Raw genomic sequence first — 21,357 nt, 5'->3', positions numbered from 1 at the left:
TTCAAATCTCCTTAGGCTGGGTTCTCCCCTCCCACGAATGAATCAAGCATTACCTTACCAAGCACATAGATAATCTTATCACACAAAAATCCTCATGTGTTACCGTTCATGATTTCTATTCTTTACCTACATCATTTTCATTCTAGGTTATGGGTTTTCTTGATATTTTAGCTCCCTGTCTTTGTTCATTAGGTTTTCTTTCTGCCATCAACAGCTTCATTAAGGTTTGCAACTCCCTGTCATTATGCATGCATGTTTTCCTATCAGTTTCTTCAGGCTGTAACTTCCATTCTCTTGTCTTATTCCCATGTTGCAAGTTACTGTTTCTTAAGAGCCTTCAATAGTTTACCCCAAAAAAAAACAGTCTTCAATAAAACCCAGTGTCCAAATATCCACTGGACAAAGTAATTTTATAAATGTTTCTGGAGTACATCTCATGACTCATAACTCAGATCTTCATGCACGACACTGACCAGTGACCACCCAACCCTACGCAGTAGGGTTTGTGAGGTAATAATTAGATCTTGACAATGGCCACCCTCATAACATGCATGCGTGTACTCCACTGTTTCTATTTTCTAACACACAAGAAAAAGGAGAAGAAGAAGAAGAAGAAAGAGGTTTTCTCCTCTCCAATCCATCAATCTTGTGTGCATGTATTCACCACGGATAACCCTATTATTCCTCCCAACTTGCCAACTGCAATGGAACAACTTGAACCATTGGGTTCAAATTGAATATATATTCTCTGTAGATCATCATGCAGGGAGCTATTCACCTTAATGGTCAACAGAAGCGATAATTTCCCTCCAGAAGAACTTGACTGGAAATTTGATAGAGAAAGGAATTAAGACTTTCCCATAGAGGAAGATGATGGGTATTCTGAAAAAATTTGAGTGTATTAACGGTTAGATAAGCAGGTAATTAGTGATAAGACTTTCCCATGAAACTGATTTTAAGGAGAAGATGATGGATTCTGGTCATATAATTGTTGTTAACATGTTTTATTGGAAGTGTTTAATCCATGTTTGGATAGTGGAAGCATGAGTAGATATGAAAAGAATAGGTGTAGGCCATGCAGCTAGGCTTTGAGGTTGCATGATTTTAATGGGATTCCAACACCATATTATTGTTATGTGGACAAATTGATTCGCTGCAGTATCTGGGTTTCTCAGGTATACTGGAACTTCATATCACTGTATCGCATCTATTGAGTGATGCCCATTTGGTTCACATCTTTGTCGACATTGCGTGTAAACCAGTCATCTGGGTTGAAAGAGAGCATTTGACACTGAATGAAATGGGAAAACTTCAATTATAACAATTGCTCATTAGCATATAATTTTAAGATCTGCTCGTTACTAAACGCTTAGGGCTGCATCAGGGATGACTTGCTATTAAAAGCCCAATCTTTCAAGATGCAATAAAATACATCTGCATTTTTTGAAATTGATTATTATTATTTAACTTATAGAGAATCAAGACATATCAAGAACAGGCTACCAAAAAAAAAAAAAAAATCAAGAACATAAACAATTTTGTGTCGCATTTCACTAGGAATTCATATATTTTGATGCACACACGAAAACAATAAATATTTTGATTTTCTAGTAATTTAGCATCTTGATGATGATTTTGGTTTTGGTTTTGGTTTTTGGAGCATTCAAGCTTATGTCAAAAACTGAAACACTTCATTTCGCATTACAGTGTGCTTGGAGTGCTTGAACAATTCTGGGTAAAGGTTAGATGCATCAAGAATCATGATTTAGTTGATTTCCAAAATAGTATGGTGTACGTAAACATTTTTTTTAATACTTTTTATATATGGTAAGGAATGTCTGTGAATAATTCTGAAACTTAAAAGAATTTTTATTGGTAGAATTTCTGAAGCTTATAATGATGAAATCTGCATGTCTATTACAGATCCAAGTATTCAACTCTTCTCCAAAACACAACTAAAATCGTGCATTTGGAAGGTCCAGTTATGAAGTTATTAAAATTTCTATCTAATCGCCTAAATTTGAAGACATTTTTTGGTCCATCAGATTTATTTTTTCTTTTCTGTACAATGAAAACCCTAAACCATCACAAACCCATGACAATAAACCGTACTAATTTGAAATTAGAACAAAAAAATTATGGCCTAAATTTTATTTTGATTTGATAAACCACTAAACATATTTTAGTGATGTGATAGTGATTAACATTTTTTTCTTTCCCTTTTTGTCTTTTTGGTTAAAGATAAAATTTGTTGGTAGGACCAAAAACTTGTAGCGTTAAACACATTCATATATTTTTCTGTTCTTAAATTTGTTTGATAAGAGTGTGATTAACTTTAAGATTTACGTTAGAAGATAATGCACGATAACTAATGAATGATTATGGTTGCTGATGTAATGAAATCCACTCGAATATTATAAGATGGTGATTAATGGTTCAGTTGATAATTAACAACAATTCTTCATTAAAAGGTTCGATCTTTATCAAACTCATTTAACAAGATTAAACGAAGAAGATGAATGTGAAAGCAGACACATAAGGCCAAGGAGTCCACAATGGCGAATTCCCAGCAAAAGGAAAGGCAAGCCTACGTCAAATGTTGTTTGCCTTGGATGCAAGATTTACAATGAGAAGACTTAAAAAGAGAGAGGTAAAGATCTATCTGTTTGTGTTCTGTGCCTTGTGTTTAATGCCTTCCACTTTTAAGTGTTGGGTCGGCCATTGATGAGACAAAGCTTTATGGGTTGTCTCGTCGAGTATCAATCTCTGTTTTTTTAAAACTCTCCACTTTCCTTCTCTCTCTTTGAAGTTGCGTATGAGGTGTTTGTTTTTATTCCTAAGACAGGATTCTAAAGCTGAGAGGAGGCCTGGTATGCCGGTATGGGTATGGTTTAAACCATGACCATGGAGACAGCCATCCGATGATCGATCATTTTCTATCTTTAAAAAGTGTTTTGTAGTGTTGTCTCTATAACCCTTTTCACCAACTCTCAGCATCACCTCTCCTTCCATTGCCTAACCCCCAAAACCAGACCAAAACAAACAGTGGGAACACATTTCTTTGAATCTTCCCAATTCAGCTCTTCAGCAACTTGCACCCTCATGGGTTCTTGAAGAATTACCAAGTTGAAAGCTATAGAACATCAAATTCATATGGGCTTGCTTGGATTCTAGCTCTCATCATTTTTTCTCTAACGAGTGATCCATTTTCCCATACATTACATGATGGTCTAGAGAACTCTCGTGTGCAATATATATATATATATATATAACTCTCATGTGCAAATACACGAAGTTGTAACTTATTCAGTTTTCACATTTAAGGAAGGAAAGAAGGATCTGTGGGAATTGTTATTCCTTTCTTTTCAACCTTGTAAATAAGGGGGAGACAAAAGAGAAGGTTAGCGAGTTGTGATTGTCTAGGAGAGATGATGATGGTTCCCTAGGATACTAACATCTAGAAAAGCAAGACCTTTATCTTTGATTTCATGTTTATCATGTATTTCGTGTGTGGACTCCAATATGTGCAGAAATAAAATCATAGAAGTCTTGGGTTTGAACATTCGTTATTTCACGCCTCTTGTGTGCCTTTTGGAATCTGGATCACTTTAATATTTCCTCCAATATTTATTCATTGCATGTATTGCGTGAGATTTTTATGAGACCCACTAGGGGTCTTACCTCTAAATTATTTTATCATATACAAACATGAGTCTTCCACAATATGCAGAGTGAAAAAGTGCTAAGTGCTCTCCAGACGGAGAGGTGATCTAGACTCCTCTTTCTGTCCCCCTATGCATATCGACCTCTAGAATTCCACCCGATTGTCTGCTAGAGAGGATGGATAAACTACCCTCAAGGGAGGTCATCTAGGCTGGTCCACCCATATTTTTGTTATGAAGATTGATAGGCCTCCATCTTTTCTTTTCTTTTCTTTTCTTTTTTCTTTCTTTTTTTTTTTTTTTGGGCGGGGGTGTTGGGTGTTAAACTATACTAGCGGGCTTCAAAGGAGTTGGGCTGCAGCCCATGAGGCTTCTCGTTTTATAGTTTCATATATTTTATGATTCAGGTGGGCTTGGGATTACATTGCCATTTTTCTGATCCTCCCTATCTGACTCTACATATTCATGGTTCATATGGTCTTTCACCAACAAAAGGGAGAAAAAAAATTAAATAAAATTCATGGTGCATGTAAACTGGGCTGGGCGAACCTAAGTTCCCTAAAAAAAAGAAATCATTACTTTTGGATATGTGGGTTGTTAGATTCCTTTTGCTATTATGTTAACTATGATGCAATCCTCAACGATTGGTTCAATTGGTATAGATCATCATCAATACCTCATGGTATGGGGTTAAGATTTCAAATTTTCTCAAAATTGAATACAAAGTTTCATCTTATACTTAAAAATAAAATTTAACGCCCCTAAGATGTAGCCGAGATACATGTAACGTTGCCTCCACAATCTTAGTTTCTAAAAGAATAAAAATTAAAAATGAAGACCACTCCACTATGCCTTGACAATGCGACCCACGGTCTTTCCTCTCCCACTCCCAGGTCTACATCCAAAAATCAATGGCATTGAATCTACTTCCCCAGTTGTATTGTCTATGTGAAATTATATCTACGTTAATTAGTTTTATATGTGAGCTAATAAGGATCATTTTAGTAATATATTAATTAAATTGATGGATAGAAATGGAACAACTTTCCCTTTTAAGCACCCTTTGTTTGCAATGGTGGAGTGGGAAAAAAAAATGGAAAAAATAAATATATGAGCCCCATATACAATAGAGCTGCTGAAGAAGGAATTGAAGAGATTTTGTGAAAATTGTTAAATGTTGGTCTCATTTTGTTATTTTTTACATTTTTGTACAAAATCTCATATATTTTGTAAGGTTTTGAAAATATATGGGATGAGAAAGTTAACATGGTACCTCAACATGGGATTTTATGAAAAAATAAAATTTTCAAAACTTTTTCCCACCTCACATTTATTCTAGCAAACAAAAGGTGCTTCGGGAAACAAACATGAGATAAGCTAACGTGTTTAATATTGAGAAATTTTGATTATTTGGTTGAGGTCATGGGTGACGAACAGTTAAGGTTTAAGGACGTAAACATCTACACGTACAAGTAAGGTGTTTAGATCCAATACTTAGTTGTTTTGGGATTTATTAGATTTGATAGATTAATTTTCAATTTACTTGGTGGATATGCTTGAATATGGAATTTTTTTTATAGCCCAACATAGAAAAAGAAATGCATTCAAAGAAATAAGTTGAATATGGATTTAAAGGGACTAAGTCAACTTGAAGGATTGAAGGACGTAAACATACAATACTTTCGGTGATTTAGTCAGGTTTAAGGTGTCAATTTTTTATTGACTTGGTCCACATAGTTGTGAGTTCAATATGAATGTAAAAGACTTGTTATTTGAGAATCAAGTTTTAATGAAATGTAGTTGATGTTCGTTTAGATTTGACACTAAGAACCTTAGGCTTTTATGTTCGTAAAATTAAGTGATGAAAAATGATGTTTAGCGTAAACCTACAACTAGCTCTTTAAAATATTATCAAGAGAGCCAAATAGAATGTCGAGTACGCTAGCTTACATCAAGAAGATAACTATATCTAGTTTCTTAATCAACCCCCTAACCTTGGTTCTAATACAATGTACAAGTAAAAATTGGAAGAATGAAAAACACACTCAATTATATGGATTTATATGACTTTTTATGTACCTAGATCTCAACTATACCAGTGAAAATTGCACGGAAATAATGTACATTGTTCTTAAAATAGTTGAAAAATATGGTAGTTATGTATTTATCAAGTAACATACATCAATAAATAAAATAATAGATTGTGTAAACATGAATTCATCAAAATTCAAAAGGAAGTTTCCTACTATGATAAACACATTATAATAATTAATATATAATACATAACTAATAATTTCTGATCTGGTGCATTTGGTTTTGTGGAAGAGGTCATGAAAAATGCTGCTGGGAGAGAGACCAAGTCAGATTCTCTCCTATTGGTCAAGAGGCTAATAATGCCAAGGATTGGATGACTAATTAAGGTGAAGCTTGAAGCTGCAACTCCTTGGAAAATTCTTTTTGATCCTCTGGTAGACCTGAAAGGATCCTAGAAGCAGATATAGTCTCCTGTTCTTGGCTCTTTGACCCTGTTTTTGCTATAAAAAATAAAATAAATAAAGTAATTGATTGCAAATTCAGGGGATTGCCATGACCAAATCATGGCTGTTCCAATGATCATGAAGAGGTTATTCATATAAAATAAATTTTTTGAATAAATGAATTTCATATACAAGATAATGGGTAAGATTACATATGAATATTACAATGACTGATCCCTGAAGAATTGTTCCAAGTTAAACAATGAAAAGAGAGAGAAGATTGAGAAAATTACTATTTACAACACAGAAATCAACAGGGACCAAATGAGAGCATTGAAGGACAACGCTCGAATACAAAGAGATAAACACTGATATTACTTGAAAATTACCAATTAATCACTTGGAGACTGAAAGAGTTAAATAGCACTCATCTGGATTAAACGGGAACAATCATGTTCTGATTCTGCTCCAGTTTCATCTTCTTCTCCCTCACCAGATGCTTCTTCAAGAGATCTTCCATTAGCTTCAGGCACTAAGAAGGTAAATAATAAACCCAAGAAGTTAGCTCCGGCTAGCACGAACAAAACGTTTCTAACTCCAATACCTGTTGGATAACCTATATCAAGAGTTGGATCATTTTTGTTTGTTGGCTGTGCAGCATACAAGAAGCCAAATGCTCCAATGATGGCACCTGCTTTACCACAAGCTGATGATATACCATGACAAGTTGACCTAAATCTTGCTGGAAATATTTCTGCCGGTACCACAAATGTTGTGGTATTAGGCCCCAAGTTGGCAAAGAAGAAGGTAAGGGCATACATGATCACAAAGCCAGCATAGTTACCATGAGAAGACGTCCAGTACTGATCGTAAGGAACGGCAAGTGCAATCATAAAGATTGTCATCATGAAAAAACCCAACAATTGAATTGAAAACCTACCAATACGATCAATAAGAGCCACTGCAACCCAATAACCAGGAATAGAGCCACAAAAAGCTATGATAGTTTGTGCCCTAGCAATATTGTAAGTCTCTTCAATTGCGTTCATGGTATATGCCTTATGGAGCCAACCAACGTCGCTGAATATATCCTTTTGGAATAGATATGAACTGTAATATGCTATGTCTAGAAAGAACCATGTTGTGGTGGTTCCAAGTAAGTGAAGACCATGTCGACGAAGGAATTGCTTAGAGAACAACCCATATGAGGTAGAGGGATCTTCCTTTACCACCGGCTCTGTTGCTTTGCTTTGTTCTTCTTGGGCCACTAAATCCACATTCAACACAGTTGCCATATCAGCAACGGCCTGTTTTGTATTTCTAGCAATAAGAGCAGTGTAACGAGCTGTCTCAGGCATCTTCATACGCCAATAGTAAGTAAGAATTGCAGGAACTGCACCGATCATCACAATTATCCTCCACACATAGTCAGCTGCTGCCACGGTTGAGCCTGCAGGATCTTTTTCGTAAGACAGAGCTGGGTAAGCAGCGTTGAATGCTGCAGAGACAATAAGGGCAACGATCCCACAAATTAAACTACCAAAACCTTGCATAGCAAACACTGCAGCAATGAAGGCACCTCTTGTTTTCTTGTTGGCATACTCAGACATAATGGTTGCCGATAATGGGTAGTCACCACCAATGCCAAAGCCTAACCAAAACCTGAAGAAACATAAGGTGGCCATGACTCCCTTCCGTGAGAGACCAAAGGATAGACCAGAGGCAATGGAGCAGACAACCATGAGCACAAGCGTGAGACCGTAAACACGCTTCCGACCCATCTTGTCTCCAAGCCATCCGAAGAACAATTGCCCAGCAAAGGCTCCACACAAGGCAATACCATTGACGGATGAGTTTACTTTTGGTGGTAATGTACCTGGATTGGTTGATCCAGCTTTGGTATAATAGATACGGCCAAGCAAGTTGGTGATTAGGGAGACACAGAAGAGATCATAGGCATCGGTGAAAAAACCCATACCAGCAATCACAATTGCCTTGAAATGATATAATTGGGTCTTTGCCGAATCAAGTGCGTTAAGCACTTGCAACTGTTTTCTAGGCGCCATGACTAACTAGCTTGTCTGTAGAACCTCAATTGCAGTTAAGTTTTTTTAACATACAAGGTTTGAAGATTGAAGGTCAGTTGGGAAGGGAGGGCTTGAATTTATAGTATTGCAGAGTTTAGACTTTTTCAATCGAGTTTGGATCCACATATAAAGAAAATGCCATATTATGGGTCAACGTTCAAAGAACATTTTTGTAGTAATAAATTTTTTTTGTTGCTTCCACGATTAAAGAAGCCATTCTAAAACTTCTACGAAAAAACAAGAGATTTCATGCTATACTACAAGAAAATAGGGCTTTAGAAATTTTATATTTTTAGAGGTGTTAACAAAAAAATTGTTTCTAATATTTTATTTTAGAGACAATATTAATAAATATCTAAAAAATATCACTATTTCATGATTTTTAGAGGCATTAATTATGCAAATGTCTCTAATAATTAAGTTTTGGAATCAATTTTTTAAAATTTAAAAGTACCTCTATAGTAGTTTCCTATTATTTCTACCAAGCCAATGGAAGGGTTAATAATTAAGTTTTAGAATCAACATTGACTCAAGTGCAATTGCATTCTTGAGAATGTAAGTTAGTATGTCAATCTGTTCGTTGTAATCGGCAAACCCATGTACCTTTACAAACTTCAAATAGCTGTGAGGAATATTAGAAGCCATAGAAGTTTCCTTTGTTTCAGATTCATCTTTTAGGTGATAAAGCTGCACAGGGAAAAGACATGTTGCTCTGTTAGATCTTTAGGATAATAGGATTAACTGCACTTGATTACAAATACATATTCTAGTGAAAGGGTTGTAAGTGAATCAAACCCTTCAGAACCTGGGTAAGGTTTGAGGTTGTCTAAATTACAACAACTCAGATGTAAATGACTCAAGGAGGATTACTTTCCACAAGCAAGAAGCTCAGAGGGAAATCTATAAAGTTCATAATCCAATCTGGAACCATTTTTGCTATAGTCGTTGGCCCCTGATGCTTCTGCAAACTTGATCCATCTGTAAAGACTACTGGCATGTTGAGTATCCCATTGAGAACAAGGTCCAGGGTTTTTCATGTAGTTACATTTATTTGCTTGTCATCTCTCAATCAACCACACCCCAGTCAAGAAATCTAGAAGTTGTAAAGCCTAGTATGAAAAAGAAATGAAGTAAGCCTCTTTTGTGTATTTCCATAATCAGCAGCACTTCAATGTATATGTTCAGTATCAGCCCTTTCTTATTCCTTGGTATTAAAAAACTAGACCTAGAGTTGTTCTCTACAGTTTCTCATCAGGACTGCATATTCTTGAAGAGGAGGAACAGAGGCATGCTGATGATGAGGATGAAGCTGGTTGTAGTGTTGGACAAGAAAGGTATGTTCATAGCTTTGAATCATTCCAGCTTTCTGGAAGTTTGAACAGGTTGATGAGACTTTTTTAATTACTAGTTCAAAGCCAAGAAATAATTATTTTTCTAGAATTTATCTCTGAATTGATGAGTTAATATATATCTTCTATACCAAGGAGGAAGACCATAGATATGGCTACCCATTTATCAAACAAGCAAGCTCATTCTCATCTTTAGGATCATCAACAGCTGCTTGTCCCTCACAAATTCAAGGTTTTAGTGTTGGAGGGAGGTGGTGTTCCTTATTCCAACTTCAATGTCTCTCACTTGAAGAGAAGGCACTAAAGTAGTTAATTAGGACAAAACCAAGAAGATGTGGTGATTTCTTAATCGTTTCATTTGCAAGCTCAGACAAATTGCTGTTAGATGAATGCGTTGTTGCATAGGATCCTCCATATTTGATCTTGCACAAGCGAGTTTTTGATGCAGCGAACGATCTTATTCTATCTCTACTTCTTAGAGTCCAATTACTTATGTAAACATCTGATTGTACCTTATAAAAATTTTGTTTTCTCATAGACATGATATATACTTTAGTATATGTTTGAAATGTTGTATTAAGCTCTGTATAGTAGAGCAAATTGCACTGGTACCCCAAAATGAAGGCTTTAAAGCACTGACATCCCACTTTATGTTTAAAGAACACTGACACTTGACTTCATCAAACATCTTAGTCCATTCTGTTAGTGAAACCATTAACACATTTTTTTTTTAATTTTAAAAATGCCCTTGCCAAAATTTGAGGAGAAAAAATGGGTCAAATCTATTCTCTCTCCTCATTCGGTTCTCCACTGCTTCACCTCTCCGCCTTTAGTTCCGGCAGGACCAGCGACGCCGCCACCACGATTACTACCTCCGGACTGGAAGAATCGGTAGGAAGCAGAATTGAAGGATTAAAGAACATAAACATACAATAAGTTTCTTAAAAAACTTTCATTGATTTAGTTAGGTTTAAGGTGTAAATTTTTTATTGACTTGGTCCACATAGTTGTGACTTGTGAGTTCAATATGGATATAAAAGACTAGTTAGATTTACGAGATTGATGGACTAAAAATATGAAAGTCAAGTTTTAATGAAATGTTGTCGACGTTTGTTTATTTGACACCAAGGACCTTAGGATCTTATGTTCGTAAAATTAAGTAAGTGATGACAAAATGATTTTAGTGTAAACCTACAACTAGCTCTTTAAAATATTATCGACAGAGCCAAATAGAATCTCGCTTAGGTTTGCTTACATCAAGAAGATAACTACAGCTAGCTTCTTAATCAACCCTCTAACCTTGGTTCTAATACAATGTACAAGTAAGAATTAGAAGAAGAATTCTACCCAAAAAAAAAAAAAAGAATTAGAAGAAGAAAAAGACACTCAATTATATGGATTTATATGACTTTTTATGGACTAGATCTCAACTATACCGTTGTGAAAAATTGCACGGAAATAATATACTACATGCTTAATGTGATTCTTCTTAGGCTCTTTTTGGTATCAATTCTCATTCTCTATTATGCCTATTTAAAATAAATAAGTACAAGAATTCATTATTGGTCAAGAATGAAAAATGGTTTGGTGAATTTTATCGAAAATAAATTATAAAATGGAAAATAAGTTTGGTGTCAAGATAAAAAATTATTAAAAATGATAGTAAACAAGTGAGAAAAGAAGGAAAAAGTATGATTGTTATAAAAGAATGTGTATTGACTATTTTACCCTCATCTTACTTATAGAACTTTAAGTAAACTTACACAAATGAAGATAATGAAATTCTCATCATAATCCATAATGGACAAAAAGTTCATTATGGATTTTGGAGGTTTTTCTATTATTTTAAATAAAAATAAAATTCAGGATAGATGCCAAACAATTTAAAATAATGAAAATTTCTCATAATTGACAATGATAATTGATACCAAAAAGAGCCTTAGAATACTTGAAAAATATGGTAGTTATGTATTTATCAAGTAAAAAACATCAATAAATAGAATAATGGATTGTGGAACATGAATTCATCAAAAAGGAAGTTTCCTACTATGATAAACACATTATAATAATTAATATATAATAAATAATTAATAAATTCTGATCTGGGGCATTTGGTTTTGAGGAAGAGATCAGAAATGCTGATGGGAGGGAGACCATGTCAGATTCTCTCCTATTGGTCAAGACTCAAGAGGCTAATAATGCCCATGATTGGATGACTAATTAAGGTGAAGCTTGCAACTCCTTGAAAATCCTTTTTGGATCCTAGAAGCACAGAACGAAATTTCGGGCAAGATCGTCAGTTCGCTACCTAGCGAACTAGCAAAATCTCGCCGACAATTGCAAAATTGAAAATGCAAAGTTTAAAATAATATATAGTATAAATATATAATTATTGCAAAACGTGTCCACTATCAAGTTTAAAAAAATAAAAAACTAATACCTAATAGTAAATGAGTCAAGTCATATACCCCGGTCAAGTCATGCAAGAAATGTATACGTTTTGTCTTTATTATTGTTTTTTTTATTTTATTATAATTTTATGGTCTTACATGAACCACGTGTGTGGTTCAAATGCATTTACTGTTTATCTTCCTCCTCCATCATTGCCTGAAACTCTACAAAGTCGAGTTTGCTCTTCCGAAGACAGAAAATCAACGACGACGTTTGCTCTTCCAAAGCCCATGGACAGTGGTGTTGTGACGGTGGTATTATCGCCGAAAATAGCCCTAGAAATCGCCAGTTCGGCGATAAACAGGCAAGATATCGCCGAGAAACGCAGATATCGTTTCGCCCTCTCGTTTCGGTTCGCCAAGAGGCGTAATCACCGAAATTAGGTGAAATATCACCAAAATTACCTTCCTTGCCTAGAAGCAGATATAGACGGTCGTTCGAGTTGATTTAGTCTCCTGTTGTTGGCTCTTTGACCCTGTTTTTGCTATAAAAAATAAAATAAATAAAATAATTTATTGCAAATTCAGGGGATTGCCATGACCTAATCATGGCTGTTCCAATGATCATGAAGAGGTTATTCATATAAAATAAAAATTTTGAATAAATAAATTTCATATATAAGATAATGGGTAAGATTTCATATGAATATAACAATGACTGATCCCTTAAGCAAGGTTTAAAGTATCGGTATCGAGTATCGTATCGGTAAGGTGATTTTAAGAGACGTATCGTCCTGTATCGAGTATTGTATCGCTTTGACTAATGTTTTTAGTATATTTCAATGGAGAGATGTATCGAGACGTATCGTATTGGTTGGGTCGAATATGGATACGTATCGGCTAGTATCGTATGGTATCGTGGGATACTTTAAACCTTGCCCTTAAGATTAACTGTTCCAAGTAAAACGGTGAAAAGAGAGAGAAGATTGAGAAAATTACAATTTACAACACGGAAATCAACGGGAACCAAATGAGAGCATTGAAGGACAACACTCAAACACGCAGAAATAAATACAGATATTACTTGAAATTACTAATTAATCACTTGGAGACTCAAGGAGTTAAATAGCACTCATCTGGATTAAACGGTAACAATTATATTCCTCTTCTACTCCAGTTTCATCTTCTTCTCCCTCACCAGATGCTTCTTCAAGAGATTTTCCATTAGCTTCAGGCACTAAGAAGGTAAATAATAAACCCAAGAAGTCAGCTCCGGCCAGCACGAACAAAATGTTTCTAACACCGATACCTGGTCGATAACCTTGATCAGTTTTAGTTGGGTCTTTTGACTGTGCAACATACGAGAAGCCAAATGCTCCAAGAATGGCACCAGCTTTACCACCAGCTGATGATATGCCATGACAAGTTGACCTAAATCTTGCTGGAAATACTTCTGCCGGTATCACAAATGTTGTGGTATTAGGCCCCAAGTTGGCAAAGAAGAAGGTAAGGGCATACATGATCACAAAGCCAGCTTTGTGAGACTGCCAGTAATGGTAAGGAACGGCAAGCGCAATCATAAAGACTGTCATCATGAAGAAACCCAACAATTGAATTGCAAACCTACCAATACGATCAATAAGAGCCACTGCTACCCAATAACCAGGAATAGAACCACAAAGAGCTATGATAGTTTGTGCCTTAGCAATACTGAAAGTCTCTTCAATTGCATTCATGGTGGACGGATCTGTAGGAAGCCAACCAACTGCGCTAAATATATCCTTTTGGTATAGATTTTGACTGTAAAATGCTGTGTCTAGAAAGAACCATGTTGTGGTGGTTCCAAGTAAGTGAAGACCATGTCGACGAAGGAATTGCTTAGAGAACAACCCATATGAGGTAGAGGGATCTTCCTCTACCACTGGCTCTATTGCTTTGCTTTGTTCTTCTTGGGCCACTAAATCCACATTCAACACAGTTGCCATATCAGCAACGGCTTGTTTTGTATTTCTAGCAATAAGAGCAGTGTAACGAGCTGTCTCAGGCATCTTCATACGCCAATAGTAAGTAAGAATTGCAGGAACTGCACCGATCATCACAATTATCCTCCACACATAGTCAGCTGATGCCACAGTTGAGCCTGCAGGATCTTTTTTGTAAGATAGAGCTGGGTAAGTAGCGTTGAATGCTGCAGAGACAATAAGGGCAACGATCCCACAAGTAGAACTACCAAAACCTTGCATAGCAAACACTGCAGCAATGAAGGCACCTCTGGTTTTCTTGTTGGCATACTCAGACATAATGGTTGCTGATAATGGGTAGTCACCACCAATGCCAAAGCCTAACCAAAACCTGAAGAAACATAAGGTGGCCATGATTCCCTTCTTTGAGCGACCAAAGGATAGACCAGAGGCAATAGAGCAGGCAACCATGAGCACAAGTGTGAGACCGTAAACACGCTTGCGGCCCATCTTGTCTCCAAGCCATCCAAAGAACAATTGCCCAGCAAAGGCTCCACAGAAGGCAATACCATTGACGAATGAGTTTACAATTGGTGGTAATGTACCTGGAGTGGGTGATCCAGGTTTGGTATAATAGATACGCCCAAGCAATTTGGTGATTAAGGAGATGCATAAGAGATCAAAGGCATCAGTGAAAAAAACCCATACCAGCAATCACAATTGCCTTGAAATGATATAATTGGATCTTTGCCGAATCAAGTGCGTTAAGTACCTGCAACTGTTTTCTAGGCGCCATGACTAACAAGCTTGTCTGTAGAACCTCAGTTGCAGTTAAGTTTAAGATAGAAGGTTTGAAGATTGAAGGTTAGTTACTCAATTGGGAAGGAAGGACTTGAATTTATGGTGTTGCAGAGTTTAGACTTTTTCACTAAATGATACGCGTTTTAAGTTCGAATCTTCTTGGAATCGAATACGAAGTTTTGTCTTATATTAAGTAACGCCCCTATGGATTTCTTGGAATCGAATACAAAGTTTCATCTTATATATTAAATAACGCCCCTATGGACCACTCCACTATGTCTTGACATTGAAGGCATTGAAGGCCCACATTCTTCCCTCTCCTCACGTCTACATTCAAAATTTAACGGTATTGAATCTACATCCCTTTTGTGGGATCCACATCCTCTATAATTCTTTCCTTGTAATTTCCTACAATTCCCTCCTAGCCAAAGAACACTTTTGTTTTATATTTGACTCAGCTAAAAATCACATTTGAACATATATGCTTAATATGATTTTTCTTAAAATACTTGAAAACATATAGTAGTTGTGTATTTATCAAGTAAAGATTGTGGAACATGAATTCATCAAAAGGAAGTTTCCCTACTATGATAAACACATTATAATAATTAATATATGATAAATAAATAATAATTTCTGACCTAGGGCATTTGGTTAATAATGCCAATGATTGGATGACGGGTGAAGTTTGAAGCTGCAATTTTTTAGAAATTATTTTTGGATCCTCCTGTGGACCTGGAAGGGATCCTAGAAGTAGATATAGTTTTCTATTCTTGGCTCTTTGACCCTGTTTTTGCTATAAAAGAAATTAAAAAAAAATAAAAATTTGAAACTACAATACTCAAGTAAGAAAAAAACGACAGAATTGGGTCTTCTCTATAATTAGCAAGCAAAAGGTGTAAACTATAATGTTAGATTCTCTCATTTTCAACATATAAACAATTTTATTTTATTTTCCCCTTCCAATAAGTTAGATTCACATGCTTTGCCTCACCAACATCGTAAATAAAAAATATATTTTTTTGACTTAGTTGATATCAATCATCATGACTAGAGCCGATACAGTGTTTTCTTCTTTAAATGTGTTTTTCTCACATTCTTCTTTTACATCGATCTAATATTTCTTAAATGATGAATGTATTTTTGTCACTAAGACTGAAGTTTCCCTGTCTTTCTTTCTTTCTTTTCTTTTTTTTTTTTTTTTTTTTTTTTTTTTTTGGGGGGGGTGGGGGTGGGGTGGGGTTGGTTGTAAAACTAGTAAGATTGCACAAACATATACTATAGCTGGATTTCTAATTTACGCTTTGGGCCTAAGTAAGCCCAGCTAGTATTATGGGCTTCAAAGGAGTTGGGCAACAGCCCATGAGGCTTCTTGTTTTATAGTTTCATATAGTTTATGATTAAGGTGGGCTTGGGATTACGTTGCCATTTTTCTGATCCATCATATCTGACTCCACATATTCATGGTTCATATGGTCTTTCACCAACAAAAGGGAGAAAAAATTAATAAAATTCATGGTGCATGTAAAGTGGCCTGGGCTAACCTTAGTTCCCTTAAATTTTTTTATTTTTTATTTTTGGATATGTGGGTTGTTAGATTCCTTTTGCTATTATGTTAACTATGATGCAATCCTCAACGATTGGTTCAATTGATATAGATCATCAATACCTCATGGTATGGGTTAAGATTTCAAAATTTCTCAAAATTGAATACAAAGTTTCATCTTATACTTAAAATTTAAATATAAAATTAAATGCCCCTAAGATGTAGCCGAGATATACGTAACGTTGCCTCCACGAATCTCAGTTTCCAAAAAAATAAAAAATAAAAATGAAGAGAACTCCACTATTCCTTGACAATGCGGCCCACGGTCTTCCCTTCTAAGTTAATTAGTTTTATATGTGAGATAATAATGATTATTTTAGTAATATTTTAATTAGATTGATTGATAGAAATGGAACAACTTTCTCTTTAAGCACCCTTTATTTGCAATGGTGGAGTGGGAAAAAATAAATATACGAGCCCACATATACAATGGAGATGGAGAAGAATGAAACGAAGAGATTTTGTGGAAAATTGTTAAATGTGAGTTTCACTTTGTTATTTTTCACATTTTTTCATAAAATCTCAAATATTTTGTAAGGTTTTAAAAATATATGAGGTGAGAAAGTTAACATAATACCTCAACATGAGATTTTATTAAAAAAAAACAGGGTCAAAGGCCAAGAAGGAGAAACTAAATCAGCTCGTAAATAAGTTTCTTATGACTTTAGGCCTCTAATAAGAGGTTGCCTTCCAATGCGCTAGAAGCGCACCCACATCGTAAATAATTGAACTAATAAAAATCCAATAATAATCCGCTATAACCGTTGACATAGGAAATGTATGCTTTGAGAAGAAAATAAAGTAATATTAAGATTTTTTATTTTTTATTTTTTTTTTCATTTTGCCCACTTAAGTTAGATTCAAATTGTTGTTTACGTACTTAAGTGGCCAATAATTCAATTTGCTCAATCTTGAACTTAGAATATTACAAAAAATCCAATGTCAATAATTTTAAAATTACTATTTTGCCCATACGGTGAAAAAATATAATTTTATTTTATTTTATAAAACATCACTTAATTATTTAAATTCACAAAAAAAACTCACTTGTTGGGAAGGAACTCAGGAGCAACAACAGTGATGATGGTTTCAGTGGTTGCCCTCTCCCCAGGGATGGAAAAGTCTGTGTGTACATCTTGCACTTGCAATTCACCCAACAAAACCCATCAATTAAAAAGCCCCATCAAATATGGAGCCAACTCTGTATTATAGTTTCTTTGTCTTGCATTCAATTGAGTTGCAGAAGCTCATTTACTACTTTAATATTTTCTCAGTCACTATTCTTGCTGGAGAAGTGCTCTCTCTCTCTCTCTAAATGTTATTTTTTTCTTTCTTCTTTTCCAATTCTCCTTCTATGTTGATCTGGGTTTGGGGTTGTGGTTGAACGACTGTGGTGGGTGTTTGAGTTGGAGGTAGGTTTTGATTTAAATTTAGGATTTGAGATTGATGCAGAGCCGACGAGGATGAATAGGAAAAGGAAGGAGAAGGACCACGACGAAATCGAGCATGGCCAGTTCGATTCAGAAGCATAATCACCTTCTTAAACTTGGAAACTGTGAAATGACGAGGATAATATAGTCTCAAGCTTTGCAAATATTGAAAACGTTCTGTAGTTCCAGGCATGTGGGGATGGGTTTTAGACAGGGAGAGTTACACTAACTAAAGGATCGTGTAGACGGCGGTCAGAGGCTGAAAAAATGATACGAAGTTAAAATTTCGTTTGAGAGATAATTCTTCCACAATTACATATGAATATAACAATGAGTGGTCCCTTAAGAATTGTTCCCGATTACAATTAATCAATGAAAAGAGAGAAAAGACTAAGAAAATTACAAGATGAAAATTAACAGTGACCAAAAGAGAACACTGAAGGACAACAACTCAAACACATATATTACTTGAAAATTACTAATTAATCACTTGGAGACCCAAGGATTTAATTAGCACTCATCAAGGATTAAACAGGAACAATTGTCTTCCTCTTCTTCTCCCTCACCAGATGCTTCTTCAAGAGATCTTCCATTAGTTTCAGGCACAAAGAAGGTAAATAATAAACCCAAGAAGTCAGCTCCAGCGAGCACGAACAAAGCGTTTTTAACACCAATACCTTTTGGGTAACCTATATCAAGACTTGGATCATTTGGGTCTGTTGGCTGTGCAGCATACAAGAAGCCAAATGCTCCAACAATGGCACCAGCTTTACCACAAGCTGATGATATACCATGACAAGTTGACCTAAATCTTGCTGGAAATACTTCTGCGGGTACCACAAATGTTGTGGTATTAGGCCCAAAGTTGGCAAAGAAGAAAGTAAGGGCATACATGATCACAAAGCCAGCATGGTGAGAGTGCCAGTAATTGTAAGGAATGGCTAGCGCAATCATAAAGACTATCATCATGAAGAAACCTAACAATTGAATTGCAAACCTACCAATACGATCAATAAGAGCCACTGCAACCCAATAACCAGGAATAGAACCACAAAGAGTTATGATAGTTTGTGCCCTAGCAATATTGAAAGTCTCTTCAATTGCGTTCATGGTGAATGAATCTTTGGGAAGCCAACCAACTGTGCTGAATAAATCCTTTTGGTATAGATTTTGACTGTAAAACGCTATGTCTAGAAAGAACCATGTTGTGGTGGTTCCAAGTAAGTGAAGACCATGTCGACGAAGGAATTGCTTAGAGAACAACCCATATGAGGTAGATGGATCTTCCTCTACCACCGGCTCTATTGCTTTGCTTTGTTCTTCTGGGGCCACTAAGTTCACATTCAACAATTTTGCCATATCAGCAACGGCTTGTTTTGTATTTCTAGCAACAAGAGCAATGTAACGAGCTGTCTCAGGCATCTTCATACGCCAATAGTAAGTAATAACTGCAGGAACTGCACCGATCATCACAATTATCCTCCATACATAGTCAGCTTGTGGCACAGTTGAGCCTATAGGATCTTGATTGTAAGGAAAAGCTGGGTAAGCAGCGTTGAATGCTGTAGAGACAATAAGGGCAACAATCCCACAAGTTAAACTCCCAAAACCTTGCATAGCAAACACTGCAGCAATGAAGGCACCTCTTGTTTTCTTGTTGGCATACTCAGACATAATGGTTGCCGATAATGGGTAGTCACCACCAATGCCAAAACCTAACCAAAACCTAAAGAAACATAAGGTGGCCATGACTCCCTTGGCTGAGTGACCAAAGGATAGTCCAGAGGCAATAGAGCACACAACCATGAGCACAAGCGTGAGACCGTAAACACGCTTCCGGCCCATCTTGTCTCCAAGCCATCCGAAGAACAATTGCCCAACAAAGGCTCCACACAAGGCAATACCATTGACGGCTGAGTTTACAGTTGGTGGTAATGTACCTGGTTTGAGTGATCCAGCTTTGGTATAATAGATACGGCCAAGCAATTTGGTTATTAGAGAGATGCAGAAGAGATCATAGGCATCGGTGAAAAAGCCCATACCCGAAATCACAATTGCCTTGAAATGAAATAATTGGGTCGTTGCCAAATCAAGTGCGTTAAGCACCTGCAACTGTTTTATAGGCGCCATGACTAACTAGCTTGTGTGCAGAAGCTCACTTGCACCTCACTTGCAGTTGAGTTTTAACATACAAGGTTTGAAGATTGAAGGTCAGTTGGGAACTTGAGAAAGAAGGGGTTGAATTTATAGTGTTGATGAGAGTAGACTTTCTCACTAAATGATCGCGTTTGGATCCATTTGAGTTCGAATTTTCTTGGAATAGGATACGAAGTTTCATCTTATATTTAAAATTATATATAAAGTAATGCCCATATATAAGATGTAATCAAGACGTACGTAATTAGGTTGCCTCCTCAGTTTCAAAAAAATAAAAAATAAAAAATAAAAATTGAAACCACTCTACAAAATTCAATGGTATTGAATCTACTTGCCCAGTTGTATTGTCTACTTGAAATTATATCTAAGTTAATCCGTTCTATGTGCGAGCTAATAAGGTTAAAAAAGAGGTCATGGGGGAGGAAGAGTAGCTAATCAAAGAACACTTTTGTATTATTCATGACTCTGAAAGTCACATTTGAACTATCTTTTGTCAAAGTCAAGACTTTGAATCACGATTTAGAAAAATTGGAGAGAATGAACAAGTAAGGTGTTTAGATCCAATAATGTACTACATGCTTAATATATAGATATGATTTTTCTTAAAATACTCGAAAACATATATATAGTAATATATATATATATATATATATATATATATATATATATATATATATATATATATATATATATATATATATTTTTTATTATCATGTAACAAATAGAATAAGAGACTGTGGAACATGAATTCATCAAAAGGAAGTTTCCCTACCCTACTGCTATGATAATTAATAATATATAATAAATTCTGACCTGGGGCATTTGGTCAGAAATGCTGCTGGGAGAGAGAGAGAGACCGAGTCAGATTCTCTCCTAATAATGCCACTGATTTGGATGACTAAGGTGAGGCTTGAAGCTGCAACTCCTTAGAAAATTCTTTCTGGATCCCCTCGTGGACCTGAAAGGGATCCTAGAAGCAGATATAGAAGGCTGTCATAGCCGATTGACATAGGAAATGTAGGCTGTGGGAAGAAAATTAAATAATATTGAGAGTTTTTTTTTTTTCTTCTTATCTTGCCCACTTAAGTTGGATCTAAATTGTTGTTTAGCAACAACAGCGATGATGGTTTCAGTGGTTGCCCTCTCTCCCTAGATGGAGAAGTCTGTGTACATTCTGGCACCTGCAAATCACGCAACAAAACCCATCAATTATGGAGCCAACTCTGTGTTATAGTTTCTTTGTCTTGCATTCAATCGAGTTGCGGAAGCTCATTCACTACTTGATAGTTTTCTCAGTCGCTATTCTTGCCTGAGAAGTGCTCTCTCCTTCTCTCTGAATGTGTTTTTCTCTCATTGTGCTTCTACGTCGATCTAGGTTTGGGATTGTGGTTGAACGACTGTGGTGGGTGTTCGAGTCGGAGATGGGGTTTGATTTAA

The 21,357-nt window shown here is 35.9% G+C and overlaps 2 protein-coding genes and 1 pseudogene across 2 annotated transcripts; all 3 read right to left on the bottom strand.

The window, feature by feature from the left end:
* Positions 1-5,976: 5,976 nt before the first annotated feature.
* On the bottom strand, positions 5,977-8,246 carry LOC149001232 (putative inorganic phosphate transporter 1-3). The gene has a single exon (XM_089139818.1). It carries the CDS (start codon positions 8,203-8,205, stop codon positions 6,556-6,558), a length of 1,650 nt encoding a protein of 549 aa, XP_088995944.1. The 5' UTR covers positions 8,206-8,246; the 3' UTR covers positions 5,977-6,555.
* Positions 8,247-12,899: 4,653 nt separating this feature from the next.
* On the bottom strand, positions 12,900-14,868 carry LOC149001231 (putative inorganic phosphate transporter 1-3; annotated as a pseudogene).
* Positions 14,869-17,705: 2,837 nt separating this feature from the next.
* Positions 17,706-20,065, bottom strand: LOC149001230 (putative inorganic phosphate transporter 1-3). The gene has a single exon (XM_089139741.1). The coding sequence runs from the start codon at positions 19,891-19,893 to the stop codon at positions 18,274-18,276; it is 1,620 nt and encodes a 539-aa protein (XP_088995867.1). The 5' UTR covers positions 19,894-20,065; the 3' UTR covers positions 17,706-18,273.
* Positions 20,066-21,357: the final 1,292 nt, after the last annotated feature.

This window comes from Hakea prostrata, chromosome 11 (genome assembly GCF_041222555.1).
Source record: "Hakea prostrata isolate BN-2017 chromosome 11, UWA_Hpros_2, whole genome shotgun sequence".
Taxonomy (NCBI): domain Eukaryota; kingdom Viridiplantae; phylum Streptophyta; class Magnoliopsida; order Proteales; family Proteaceae; genus Hakea; species Hakea prostrata.
Note: the sequence above shows the minus strand (reverse complement) of the source record. Positions and strands in the feature narration are given on the sequence as shown.

Bases quoted from the DNA above. Each gene is read 5' to 3' on its own strand.
- LOC149001232 (XM_089139818.1), bottom strand. From the start codon at position 8,205: ATGGCGCCTAGAAAACAGTTGCAAGTGCTTAACGCACTTGATTCGGCA.
- LOC149001230 (XM_089139741.1), bottom strand. From the start codon at position 19,893: ATGGCGCCTATAAAACAGTTGCAGGTGCTTAACGCACTTGATTTGGCA.